Consider the following 14,984-nt stretch of genomic DNA (forward strand, 5'->3'; position numbering starts at 1 on the left):
TATAGAAATTTGGCCAAGATGATAGGCTAAGTTAGCCAATAAATTTTTAGATTTTTACCAAGAAAACTAAAATGATTTAACATTGCTTCTTTTAAATGTATATAAAACCATTTGCTTATACTCATTTGTTTAGAAAATATAATGTCATTCCTTATATGTCTCTTTTTGTTAACTTGATGCAAATACTGTAAGTTATTTTACTTATATATTCCAAATATATATATTGTTATTAAAAGAGCGTATGACATATGATCATAATAGAAGAGAGACCCTAAGGATCCTACCCTAAGACAGGGCAGTTAAGGGGCTGAAAGCATAGCTTCAAATCCTCTCTGACATTTATTAGTTATGTGACTTTATACTGGTTACTTAACTTCTCAGTGATTCAGATTAGTCATCTATAAAGTGAGGGTACAAACAGAATCCACTTCATAAGGTTTTGTGAAGATTAAATGAAACACAAGTAAAGCACCTAGAGAGTCAAGCGTATACTAATGAGCACTAAATGATATTAGCCCATTCACTTCTAAATCACTAAAATTTCCAAAACAACAAATTTAAGGAATTTATTTAAAGTTTATCAAGGTGTCAAAACTGGGTTTAAAAAAAAAATCAGTTTTTTATTCTTAGAATGAAAGATGTAGAATGTGGGCTTAAAAGACAGAAAGACTACTTGCTAACTTTTAATTTGGGAATATTTCTTAACTTGACCTTTCGTTTCAAGTGTCCAACTGGTATACCAATAATACATGTTTTGAAGAACAGGAAGAAAAGGAAATAACAGCCAAAGTAGCTTGCAAATAATAGATGTAGATATACATTATTTCCACTACTTTTTCTCACATTCTACATATGGATTGTATTCTCTCAACCCCAAAATATTGGCTGAAATAAACCACAGTTGGAAATAGGTGAGCAGGGGTGAAAGAAGGAACAACTCTTATTGAATAATTACTATATAGCTTATGTATTATGTATTATGTCCTTTAACTCCCATTAGACTCAAGTTGCTGTTTTTTTTTTTTTTCACAATCACTACTGAATAACCGCCAAAGTCTGATGTCATTTCTCAGGTTCATATTAAAGAACACTTCTGTACTCAAGAGTCAAGTTCACTATCATTTTCACATTAAAATTAATTCCTCAGCTTCCGAGGCACTATTCTCTTCTGCTTCACACTTTAACATCATTAAGGTTATTTTCCCTCTAATGAGTCTGTGGTTAAGTCTTTCCCAAACCTATTATCCTACAGTTTTCACTTTTTACACCTTAGTGTAATGCCAGTATTTATTCCAACCCAGACTTCTCTCAGATGTATAAGCTCATATGTTTTTACCCTGTGACCATAGACACCCTAATTATACTGTTCTCAATATTGAACTTAAAATTGTCCCACCTCAACTAGATATTTGAACAATTTTTCCATCTTGGTTTGATCATTGTAATTTTCTCAGGAGTTGTCCATGACTCCTGGAGACCTCCCTTTTCCTAAATTGAATCAGTCAAGTCCAGACCATTTAACTTCCAAAAACTTTTGTGAATCCTTTACCTGTTTTTTTATTCCTGCTACCTTAATCACTATCACCTCAAACCTAAATTATTATCAACCTCCTACCTGTTCTTGCTTCTTTGTTTTTGCACCATGACATTTAACCTTTACACAACCTAAATTAAGTATTTACAATTCAAACATGACCACATCTTTACAAGCTAAATTCACTGAAAATCTTTTTGAACTGTTTTGTTCAAATATTCACTCAAAACTTTACTTCTCTGTTATATTATTCATTATTTATGGACTTTTAAAATATTTTTTCCAAGTAAACTAAAGCTAACAGTAAAGAGGTTAATTGTAATAATTAAAAAAAGCATGAACCTCAAATTGTGAACTTAAAATTAGTTGTTGAGGTGTACAGAATACAATAAAATATAAATATTTATACTCATTTTTTACATTTTAAAGAGCATACAGGCATAGTTTACATTCTTTGACCCTTAAACAGAAACATCAATCAGACAATTGCATTACTTTCTTTCTTATTTTAGACATTGTAAAGTAACATAATTTGGCACGCAATAACAAAATTTATTTTATTCCAGATATAAATTCATTCAGTAAATTCCTTAATAACTCATCAAGTGGTTTAAAAGCATTACAAAACAAAAAAAAGCTTAGAGTACTATATATATAGTACCTTTAGTTCAACTAAATTACTTGTTCCAAATACATTTTATAGATCTATAATATATTCTCATTTTTGCTTTTGGTTTAATCTAGCTTCAAGCTTTCATTCTTCTATAAAATATTGATGACATTTCTTCTACATCTAAAATTGATAACCCATTTTTTTATTTTTTGTAATATCAAATTGACAATTTTTTATAAATATTTCATTGACTTTGCTTTGAATTTTCATTTTGAGGCTAAAAATTATCATCAGGATCCTGGGAACTCATTGAGAATTCTAAATCAGAAGCCGTTATGCTATATATAAAAATCTATAATTTAAACTCTGAAATATTATTCCAAAAGACTGTTCAGAGTACAATGCTAAACTTCACATATATTTTATGATTTCTTCACTTACAAAAGAATTTCACACCAGATCTAAATAACAAATCAATTCGCCTCATTTCTACATTTGGAAAGAAAAAAATTCTACATTAGAAGTAGAATTGTAAATATCTTACTATTTTACATTATATTTAATATTAATGGAAGCCAATATTGTTTAGTATGGGATAGAATGTAGAAAAGGGGAACAGTAAACATGTGTATTATTGAAAATAATGTGATATTGTACCTTTATTTGTTATTATGTAATTATTATTTAATTTTTTACTTGTACTAAACTTGAATAGAATGAGGTTTCTGAATTAGGATTAAAATTTCCAAAGTTTCTGATTCAAGAGGGACTCAGAATGACTCCTCCTTTATCTTTTGTCTGATGTGAGTAGCAAGCTAGAATGAAAGCAACGAGAGCATACTGTTACTGAGCCCACTGTGTTTAGAAATGTGTGGCTACATTCAAGTCCCAATGTTTTATAAAAAATGTCTTTTAGTCATTCTTGGTAACAACATACCAAACATTAAAACTGCTTTCTCCTAACTTCCTTCTTGTCCTATATTGCCAACTTTGCATTTTAATACTAACATTTAGTATTCTGATAAAAACTAATTAGCAAAAAACAAGTACTGAGGAAATTAAGAAGCCCTAAATAAATTAATTCCATAAAATTTTAAGTGCTAGAACAATGGAAAAGTAAAGTTATAGGTATGAGCAAATGTACTGAGTTGTTATTAAGATGATTATATATATGAAGGTGATTATATATATTAGATAAATATATTTTAAAGATCTTATGTAACCTAAAAAAGAGTTTTATAATTAAAAAAACAATAAAATGTGTAACAGGTTAATATCTAAATAGCAGGATATTTACTTTAGAAAGCATAAATTAATGTAATTGTATCTAGAAGTTATATACACTCACACAGTAAAGTCCAGTATGTATGAAAGAGTGTGGAAGATTTATCAACAAAACAGTCAATAATAATAGCTTATGTCCCAGAATTCTACTTTAAATTTGCTTCAAATTTTCATTGTGCAGATGATGTTTAAACTCTATAAACAGCATTGACTATAAGAAAAGATAACTTTTCAACTTTTTTGTAACCCAACCTAATACATAAAAATACAAAAATAAAATTATGTGATATATAATGTATGAAATAATTCTATAATTTGTAAGAATTCAACAGTATTTTACAAGTATCATCAATTACAATGAACTACAAATGCAAAGATGGTTTAATTTGAAAAAACACATTTATAATTCTTCATGATTTATCTATTTTATATTATACAAATGAAGAACAGACTCATAAGTTTAAGTATATTGCCAAAGGCAACACAGCCAGTGCAGAACTGGGATTCTAAAATCTAAACTCTTAGCCAATAAATTATGTCAACCCACAAGATACCAATACATAAAACAAAACAAAACAAAATTCTGTAAAACAGTTGAAACACACAAACATGCACACGCACACATGCACGCAATAGCAAAATTAGGAGCAAGCAGTCTAGTATGCAGGCTACTAAAAATGTAGGCTGGTATTTTTTGTTAGCATTCTATGAATCACCCAGATCACTAATTTATAATTACACTTAATGGATTCCTGCACACTTTGCTGACCTACATTGATCTCTGTAGATCTTGAGATCTTCTGCCCTAGCCAAGGTGACTCTTCAGTTGGCAGGGGCACTAAACCATGTAACGGTCCCTGGAGTGATAAGCGTAAGAGCAGCCTAACCTGTCCACCAGCATCCTTGCCTTCCATTCCCTAGCAACGTGCTCTAGCAACAAGGGACTTTCGTTTTTGTTCTGACATCTGGAAGTCAGCTCATGGTTGCTCAAGCCACTTCTCCCAAGAAACCAAACCTATATAAAAAGGTACACCTTTGTTAAATTAGGACTTTATTTCTTTATTTCCTCTTGCCTGGAATATCTGTATGATTAAATTTTGTCATTTGTGTGTAATAGTTTTTCCTTTATTGGCTTATTAAGAGGTATTTTCCTGTTTGCTACTGGCTTGAAAGTTATTACAATTCCCACAGCAAACCTGTGCAAAATAAATTGTTGGCAAAGGCACAATTTCTGAGTACCACTTTGTTGCCAAAAACAAAACAATATATAAAAATTGTAGAAAATGGTCTGTTCATATTCCATGTTCACAACTATGAATCTCATGTAAATTTAACTATATAAAATATAAATGGGGCTTTAAAAATCAACCAAAACATCATAGTCTTTGAATGAAGTTGATGAACCTTTCAAATGATCACTGTGTATATGTGATCAAACAACAACTTTTTTTAAATAGAAAGAAGTAATACACTAACGGGATTGTGAAGCATTGGTCTATGTATTCCTGATTTTATGAATTAGAAAAACAGAAAACTATATAGTTAATTTACTGATTGAAGAAGGATATGCTTATCTACTATGTAAAGTAGAGTCTAGAATTTTAAAAATGTAAACTGTTTTTCTTTCTTTGGGTTATTTTAATGTGTACATTTGGATAAATTTATGTACATCTATTACTGAATACTTTAAGAGAGCAGAGAACTTTGTTTTATCCCACTATATAAAGAAAATGTATTTTTCTTAATTTTAATATATTTCAAGTTACTTCAAATAATTCATTCAGCTTTTAATATAGTTGACACATACTATGGTGTGAATTTGACCTCAAATATTTGAAATAAGAAAGACTCAAGAAATATTTTATAGTTGGGAGTTTGTCTCAGTTTTTCTAGAACAGAAATACTATTAAATCAAATTTCCTGGACTACACAGTCTACTGAAGTAGACTGAAGGCATGCTTCTAATGTAAATGACAGGTGAAAGATTATGAAATGATGCTGAACTAAGTTTTACATTCCTTTCTCTCTTGGCCTTTGGCACTGCGTAGAAATGACATTCACAATTTTCTGTACTGCAGTTCCACAGTAGCTAGCAAAATTCTGTACTTGTTTTGCCCTGACAATCCATCAGAGCAGGATTGGTTTAAATTCTTCTTGTCTCTCTTTCTACGCACAGTTGAACACAAATGATCTTTATACCTTGATGATATGACATTAAGAGAAATTTCCTTTTTGACATAATAATATAAACACTCTTCAGAAACTTCAAGCAACATTAAACATAATTGCTGTTTATTCACCAAGGATCCTTTTTGTAGATGTAATATTTCCTATATTTAATGCATACTGAGTTCCTGTTGTAGTTTGTGGAAGCTATGATAAATTAATACAAAATCAAATATACCTTCTCATTCAAAAATGAGTTTAAAAGCAAGATGTTTTATTAAAGGGAAATCTTAGAGAAGGGTTGTGATGTATTACAGGTATACAATTATTACTATTACTCCTACTCAAATGTTTGCAATAGCCTACAATGAAAAGAATAAGGCATGAATATTGAACATCAAGGTAGGATTTACTTTATAACTAAAGTGATTTGCAAAGAAAAATGTATTCAGTTATGTAAATAGGGAATGGGGAAGAAGAATGCAAGAGATATTGAAGTTAAAAGAAAATGATAATTACCTTAATTATAAAGGGGCTAATTAATATATTCAATGCCATGCCTGAACATCATCCTCATTTCAGCTATGCGAAAGCAAGTGGATTGGGAGATGAAGGTAAGAGGTCCAGAAGAAACTAAACTCTGAAATTGACTCTAAACTCAGGTGAGGCAACAAGAGTTCCGGGAGCAGCTTTCTCCCACCAGTTGTGTCTTTCTGCACACTGCCTAATATTAGAACACTACCTTACAATTACTTTACAAACCAATTAATTTACATTTGAATAATACAATCAACTAATTGCTTTACTAAAAGCCATGCTATAACACAGTTTTTAAATTCTAAATTTTATTTTAAATACTACTAAATGCATAAAGACACATGTACATGGCATAATAGAAGTTCAGAAATTATACATTTGAATAATACAATAAACTAATTGCTTTACTAAAAGCCATGCTATAACACAGTTTTTAAATTCTAAATTTTATTTTAAATACTACTAAATGCATAAAGACACATGTACATGGCATAATAGAAGTTCAGAAATTATATCTGTAATTAAATATTCATCGTGGGACTGTAATATAGAATATCAAATATACCATATTCAAGAAAATATAGTGTACATTAAATGAGTTTCATATTTTATCATCTGTATATCTGTTATTCTTATTTTTTTCTAGAAAAAAGAAAATAAACTATTTGCATTAAGGACCAATGATAATAATTGTTACATTTCATGATTAAGATGGTTATAAAATGTAAAATGTGGCTATTAATGTTTGCTAAAACACTTCGACTTAAAAAAAAAGCATTTTTTTATAAAATTTTTTCTTCTTTTTCCAAGTGACAGGAGAGGAGGTAGAAAGACAGACTCCAGCATGTGCCCTGATTTGGATCCACCCAGCAACCCCCATCTAGGACTGATGCTCTGCTCATCTGGGTCATATTTTCAACTGAGCTATTTTTAACACCCGAGGAGTCCCCATGCAGGCAACCTCAGTGCAAAGGCCAATGCACTTGAACCACCTGAGCCATGCTGGGGGAGGGGAAGAGAGAGGAAAAGAGAGAAAGGAAAGGGGGAGGGTAAAGAAGCAGATGGTCACTTCTACTGTGTGCCTTGACCAGAAATTGAACCTGGGACATTCATATGCCAGACTGATGCTCTACCACTGAGCTAATCGGCCAGGGACCAAAAAAGCATTCTTTACATTTCTTTCTTTGTCTATAGCTGTGAAGAACTGAAACTGGCAGCCTTGGTGATATTTTTAAATGCATATGCAATATCTTAAATATAAAATAATACCGTGCAAACCACAATAAATAGTGAATGAGAAGTCAAATTATAATACATACTATAACATATATCAGGTTCACTGTATTTCATTATTTTCTTAGACATCAGACCAATATAATAAATACTTAAAAACACTAGATCACATTTAATTTATGAAATTATTTAGTAGGAAATTTTATACATATATGCACCCTCTATATGGGATAGAAATCTTTAATTAAAAAGATCAGTACTAATTGACTGACCAGTTCCACAATGTACCAAACTACTTATCACTTACTCTGTTACCGCTGAAGAGTTGCTTGTTCCAAAAAAAAAAAAAATGGATGTATAATATATTTCAAATACAGTAATTGATAGAAGTTATTGCTTTAGCTTTCTTATATATGATGAATATATAGGAATGAAGCATCCAGCTATTACATTTAAGATAAATAGAAATCTATAGAAAAATATTACTTGCTATAATAATTGAGACTAAAGGGAAAAAAAAAACTTCACTTACAATATAACTTCTGTTTGGTACACATAGAAAAGTAAGCTTCATTGTGTACATAATAACAACATTCACTGCAAATCATTTTAATAGAGAGATTAAGTATAAAAATATAAGTAAGATTTCCTTGCTTACCTCTTTTAACATTTCTGTTTGTACTTGTTGACTTATCTGAAGGACATGGGCAATGGCCTTCACATCTGACTGAGATCTGTTTTCCTAAGACACATGCCTGATATTCTAGTTTGCACTGTAAAAGAAGAGAAAAAAATAGTAATTCATAATTAGTTATAAAAGTAAAAATTCCAGAAAGTGATAATAGTATATGTTTAATTCTATTAGATATGCTCTGGGAAAAGATAAATAAATGGAACAGATCAAAGAGTATTATACCTAAATTCAAATCTTAAGAGTATCATGTCTTAAATGTGATATTTGGGGATAGTTTCTAAATGTTCTCAATTTTCCCATGTGAATAACTGGGATAACCTCTAACCTACAGCTTTAAGAACCGAACTGCAGTAGCAACCATGAGCCAGGCTCTTCTCAGTAAATGTTAACAAGACCTGAATGAAATTAAAGGCAAATAATCAAGATTACTATGGCATATAATTTTTTTTTTTAGTTTAGTTTTGTTTTGGTTTGGTTTTCTTCATCAACATTACTTTTTGTTAATATTTTAAGCCTGAGTACTGGTAAATCATTCTTAATATTTTATAAATGCACATTTGACACAATTTAAAAAAGTATAAAACTATCCCATATTTCAAAGGGGCAATAATTATCTTCCTACTACAAAAGAAATTGATCTCAGTAATTCTGAAGTAATGTGATTTCTTTAGTGGCTACCTCCATAATTTACTCAGTGCAAATTATTTTAAAATTAAATAGGGCAGACTTTCTGGCTCCCATCGACAAATACACCAGTGACTAATTTAATTCAGCTTCAACTGATACCAAGATGTACTGAATATGCCCAACAACTAACCAGATTACTCATATCTGTACATTTTTATTCCCTTGTCAAAACACTCTCTCTGGCAAAATTCTTAACTAGCCCTACAACAAATTATAAATTCTTACACTTGGAATATATTTAGAGTGGTTCAATCAGCCTTTTTGGAGGAATAAGCTATTTGAAAGTTTTCATTATTTAATATTTTAATAATAAAAGATATTGTCATGTAAAATCAAAATAAGATTTCAATATAATTAAAAATCCCTATAGCTATCAAAAGTAGAAATAGTTAAGAAATTTTATGTGCTTTAATGAAAGCCAAATAAGTTATATAAAACTTTAAATTTAATATTCTTTCATGTAATTTCTTTTAACTTAGTATTTCAAAACCCTAGATCTGGGCATAAGAGAATTCTGACTCATGACATAATTTAAGAAAAGTTCACGAGCAATTATAAGTGGAATATGAGTAGATAAAGCCAAAAGTAAATATTAATTATGATTAATATTAAAATTTGAAATTTAAAAGTGTTAGCTTCCTTCAAAGGTGTTATACTATGCTCATTTACATTTTAATGTGGTTAATTTTATTCAGAGAAAATGAAAGTTCAAAAATACTTGAACAGAAATAGACAAGTTGTTAGTTTATTAAAAAGAGGATCTTTTTTTGTTGCTCAAAAGTTGATTGTTAATTGTGATGTTATTAAGTAAATAATTTATGAAAGCATAATCTTTATAAAAATTTTATTTCATTTTCATTGTCATAATCATAAATTTAAAATTTCAAAGCTAAAAATAAAAATCAAAGTTGTCTTTAATATTTGCATGACATGATAAAGTTTTAGCATTGCAAAAGACCTTCATAAATGAAACAACTTTCTTCAGAATGAGTTCACTGAACACTTTTATTTTCTATAGGTTTCTTGGGTGTTCACTAAAGGAATGCATATAAAATAAAAATAATCATATAAATAAATTATCAGATATAAGCACATCATCCAGAAAAAATGAAAATATGAATCAGCTATAACAACAAAATACACAATTTAAAAACAATTTCTTTCCTTCGGTCATTTTTATGTGCCAATCACTATATTAAGCAGTTTCGATGCTTTGCTCTTTGATCATCAGATTCTTATATTTTTTTAAATAAATTTCATTAGTGAGGCTTAGAGATCTTATGCAACTAATATATAGCTAAATGAAATTCAAATACTATTTAATAGTGCTTCTAAAGTAGAACACATATATAATTAGCAGTAAGTAAAAACAGAAACAATATTCTATTTCTCTTTGTAGTGATAAAAATTTTTATTCAAGTGAAAAACAAATTAGAAAGTATAAAATATTATGAATCACTTTTTTGTGTATGTTTGTTTAAACCTACTGTGGACAGACTAATATATTGCATTCTATCATCTCTTTAAGACTCTAGACCAGCTATTTTCTACTGGTGTGTCACAAGAATTTTTAAAACATGCAACATTTCACTATTTAGTCAGGGCACTGACCTCTTTTCCCATAAGTTGTCAAATAAAAAATGATAACAGACAACACTGCAATATCCGTTTGGTGTGAATGAATCATAATTATAGTGTTGGTTTTTTTTGGCAGATTGGAAAAAATACTTTTTTTGGTGTTCTACAGAATTTTAGTAATTAGTTTAGGTGTGCCATGGAAGAAAAAGGTTGAAAATCACTGCCCTACACAACTAATGTCTTAGATATGAGCTGAGATCATCTGTATAGAATTCTTCATATTCAACTATAACTAAATCTTTTCCTAGCAAATCTACTCCAGTTGGGCTTCTTGATTCCCTACTCTAGAGTTTTCCAGACAAAGACAGCCAGAAGAAAAAAAGAAGACTCAGTCCTTGAAAACATTCATTCAATCGGGATACTCACACTCACATAATTGTAGCATATATATACACAAAATCAGGGACTGAAACAGAGCAATGTCCTTTAAACCTATGTACTAAAGTGGACACTATACCATTGTTTTCTTGTGTCCCAGTCTATTTTTCATTAAGGAAGTATACTTCGCTAGATCTGGGCAACTTTTCTAACCAAAACTTTGTTTTGGTAAGCTTTATTTTTAGTACCACAAAATGTTGTATCATACTGCCCTCATCACAGGTGAAAAGCCATGTGTATGAGGCAGAGTCCTGTTCCTACATTCTTTATTAGAGCCGAGAGGAAGCGAGGCAGGCCCTAAATAGGGACAACACTAGAGATGTGAGCACCAATGCTATTCAGTAAAGTCAAAATAAGAAAAGGACCAAGGGAATCCTGAGATAATTAAAGCCATTAATTGAAGCAATCTCTAAGGCTCACTAATATGTAAGGCAATTTCCCTTTCTTCTTTATATATTTCTATCACTTCCTATCAGGCGTTCAAGTAAGCATCTAGAAATTGGGTGCTGTAAAGTACTAATTGAGTTTAAGCTGAGATGAGGGCAGTAAAGACATGTCAACCCATTGAAAACTTGTAATAAATTTCTAATCCTTGTTACGTAGTCATGAGCCAGTTAAAATATTGCTCTGGTTAGCAACTAGATTACTTGACCAAGAACAATGACCAGGAAAAAAATATACATAACCCTGATTATTTTAGATGTAGCATATTTGCTGGATCAGAATATCTCCAATTTTTCAAATATGAATTATTATTATAAAAACTTTAATTTTTCCCCCAAATTAAACACATACCAAAATACTCAGCATAAACTTCTCATTCTGAACAGACCTTACACTAGCTTGTGGTGCAGCATCAGAATGTGTTAAGGAGAAAACAGCTTGATTCATGGATTGTGGATGCAGGATTGAATGCAGTAATGGTTTGTGAATGTTTTCCCTTTGAAGAGTGTCAGTGTGTTCCAGGTGTCCATGGAACTGCTGCATTACATCCTGCCTTAAATTCTATTTAATCTAAAATCCTAGAATGTCAAAATTGCATATTCTTCCACCTCAGTCAAACTGCATATATAATATAAGGCCTTACTGTTTTTCTTATTACTGAATTATTCAGTTGAGTGATAAATTCAGCTGCAGTCAAAAGTCTCCTATTTTGTGATTTCTGTGTGTAAATCAGCATTGACATACCTATTTTCCTCTTTCTTCTAAACAGATTATTGTAGACTTGAAAGTCTGGTAAACATTTTAAAGATCAATGGGATAATGTCCTTATTTTAGTATCATTTCTGTCTTATAGGTATTATTAAATTTATTTATTAAATTAACATTCTTGTTTAAATTATTTTAGACTATTGTCATTTCAGCTATTAGCAATAACTTCTATTAAAATATAACCTATAAGACCTGGAGTCTATTATGCTAAGTGAAATAAGCCAGGCAGAGAAAGAAAAACATCATATGACCTCATTCATGAGGAATCCAATGAACAATGTGAACTGAGGAAAGGAAGAGAGGCAGAGAAGGGGTCAAAGAGTCCAGAGGGAAAGCAGTCAGAGGGAAAGGCGATGAGAGGCAAGGATCAAAGAAAGGAAAGACATTAGGAATGTATATACACATAACACAGAGAGATAGAGGGCAGGATAGTAAATTATGGAGGGAAGGGGAAAAGGTGGGGGGGAGGGGGCGAAGGGGGTATCAAGGAGAACACAGAGGGGGAGAAAGATATATTGAGGGGAACACTTGTAACTATGTAAACACAACAAATTAAAATAAAAATTAAATAAAAATATATATATAACCTATAAAATATATGTTGTTTGATGCCTGATAAAATACATTTATAAAATTAATAAAATTCTTTAACTTACTATTATTTTATCTTTTCATTGTTTTTCTTATATAATATAGGCTTTGACTTATAAATTTTTTCAGAAAGGTGAAGGAGTGGTTAAAATAACTTTAAAATGGATGAAATACAAGGACATGACACTAAGTACTCCTAAAAATGAGGATGACATTTGAGAGGGAATTATTCTTACAGATATAAATGGGAGTGATATTTTTTTTCTCAAAAGAATGAGTGTAAAAAAAGAGATGCATTTTAAAAGAATATAAGGAGATGAAAGATTCAGGACAAAAGGTTAAATCTGGTTAACAAAAAGGAAAGACTCTAAAACCTCAATGTAGTAAGCCATCAACAATCATACCTCAAACATCAAAATAGCAATGTGATAGCTTGTGCACACATTTCAATGTCTGTGGGGCTTAAATACTCAAAATTTCATATTAACTGTTTGAGTAAACTAAAGCTGGAGGAAGTTCCTTGTTTATTATGCTTAAGGAATACTAAAAACCTATTTAAAAATATGTATTATTCTTACAGCTGTTCACATTCGGGAAGGAAGACTACTGGCAATGTTGGCTATAGTAAAGAGGGAGGTCCTGCTAACTGGGTGGTTAAACACATCATTGAAGATGACTTTGTACTGGAAAGATGAATAGAAAAAACGAGAAGGCTATGGAGATAACAGATACAAACGAGTTAACCATTCAGAGGTTAATAATTCATTAAATTTTATAAATAAACAACTATCTTAGGAAAAAAAGATGCACACAAAGATATAACTGTGGCCAATTTCAAATGTATCAATATCGCTATCTTAGAAACAGAGATAGAGATATTTTAAATCCAAAAACTACTCAACATGCATTCATAATGATCCTTTCAATCTCAACCCAATGTCTCAGGATTCATTCCAGCTTTCCAATTCCCATGTCAATAAGTACTTTCTCCAACAACGAGTGACATAGATCTGTCTGATCAATCTACTTTTTAAATTGTTTAACAGAAACATTCTTATAACCTGACTAGTCATCTTCTCAGCATAAAAATGACAGGAATATCAACCACTACATACTCCATGTCCTTAGGCACAAGTAGGCATACCTCCAGGGATAGGTAGGTATGTTACAGGGTCCTTTCACCACTGTGCTGTGCAGTCCCACTGACTTACTCTGAGCCAGAGAAGAGAGGAAAGGAGTTTTGTTTGTTTGTTTGTTTTTTTGTATCTCCATCTAAGAAGTGCTGAACTTTAACCACGTATTAGTGAGATTTGATAATTTCTCCATGTAGAAACTGCTTCATATATCATGGAATTATTTTATGAGATACATATAAATTTAGAATAATTATCTTACATTTTCCAGGTGAATTCACATATTAATCATTATGTAGTGATCCTCACCATCTTCCATGGCTTTTATTTAAAAATCTAGTTTGACTGACATTAATATAGCCCCCTACTACACTGCTCACAAAAGTTAGGGGATCAGGAAGTTTGCAGGTACTCAAGTACTGCCTTTTGTATAGTGCATTTTGACCAATGAAATAAAAGTTGGTTTTGCATCTTATTTGCATAATCGAACAATCTTCTTTGACTTGTCCTTTGCTTTTCTGATGTTCTTGTTTAATAAAAAAAAAAGATCAAATGCTTCCTTTTTATTGCTTCCTATTCATTTTGAAATATCCCCTACTTTTTGTGAGCAGTATATTTTGTAGTATCCCTATGGAGCTCCTGTGTTTACTTATGTCATAGGAGCAGAGGCACAGGCAACTTTCAGGTTTGTATCATTTCAAACTTGCAATTTTGTTTCCATAGAAAATCCCCTTTACCAGATGGAGATAATGTCTCCTCTGGGGGAGAGGGCAGATTTATATTTTTCCCAGTAAAGTAAATATCTCCCCATGGAGTAAAGGGTGGGTAGGCTTATTTGCAGCCCTTTACAGAATATTGACATTTCCTTAGATGTGCTCCAAACCCAAAGTGTGTGGGACATTCAACTGGGCGACTCTGCATTGTTCCTGTGGGACTTGTAGGGAAAAGGAGGTTGACACAAATTAAGATTTTGGTACTTGTATCAAAAGAAGTAATAAATTATCTTGTCTCTGACCAGGAGTTTTATGCCTTCTGCCAATAATAATGAAACTGTGGCATCTTACAAGTAGGGCAAAAATCTCGGACCCTTCACAGTTCTTAACAGTTTGGTAGTGAAGGAGTCAAAGCCCCAGTGATGCAATTAGAAGTTACGAGATTCCTCATGATCAGAATAGTGAATATTCTCACCCTGATCACGAGACAAAGGTGGTGAAAGGCTCACCTCCTCATCTACCCGGTGTTAAAAAAATCAAGTAGGATTGAATTGAAACTATACAAAAATAG

General features: G+C 31.1%; 1 protein-coding gene across 1 annotated transcript in view; it reads right to left on the reverse strand.

Moving 5' to 3' along the window:
• The window catches only part of SPOCK3 (SPARC (osteonectin), cwcv and kazal like domains proteoglycan 3), a 348,806-nt gene that overhangs the window by 80,010 nt on the left and 253,812 nt on the right, over positions 1 to 14,984 (reverse strand). The window contains exon 6 of the mRNA XM_066387709.1: positions 8,026 to 8,140. Within this exon, the coding sequence (XP_066243806.1) occupies positions 8,026 to 8,140 (115 nt within the window). The remainder of the gene's footprint in view (positions 1 to 8,025; positions 8,141 to 14,984) is intronic.

The sequence above is a fragment of the Saccopteryx leptura genome, chromosome 1 (genome assembly GCF_036850995.1).
Source record: "Saccopteryx leptura isolate mSacLep1 chromosome 1, mSacLep1_pri_phased_curated, whole genome shotgun sequence".
Taxonomy (NCBI): domain Eukaryota; kingdom Metazoa; phylum Chordata; class Mammalia; order Chiroptera; family Emballonuridae; genus Saccopteryx; species Saccopteryx leptura.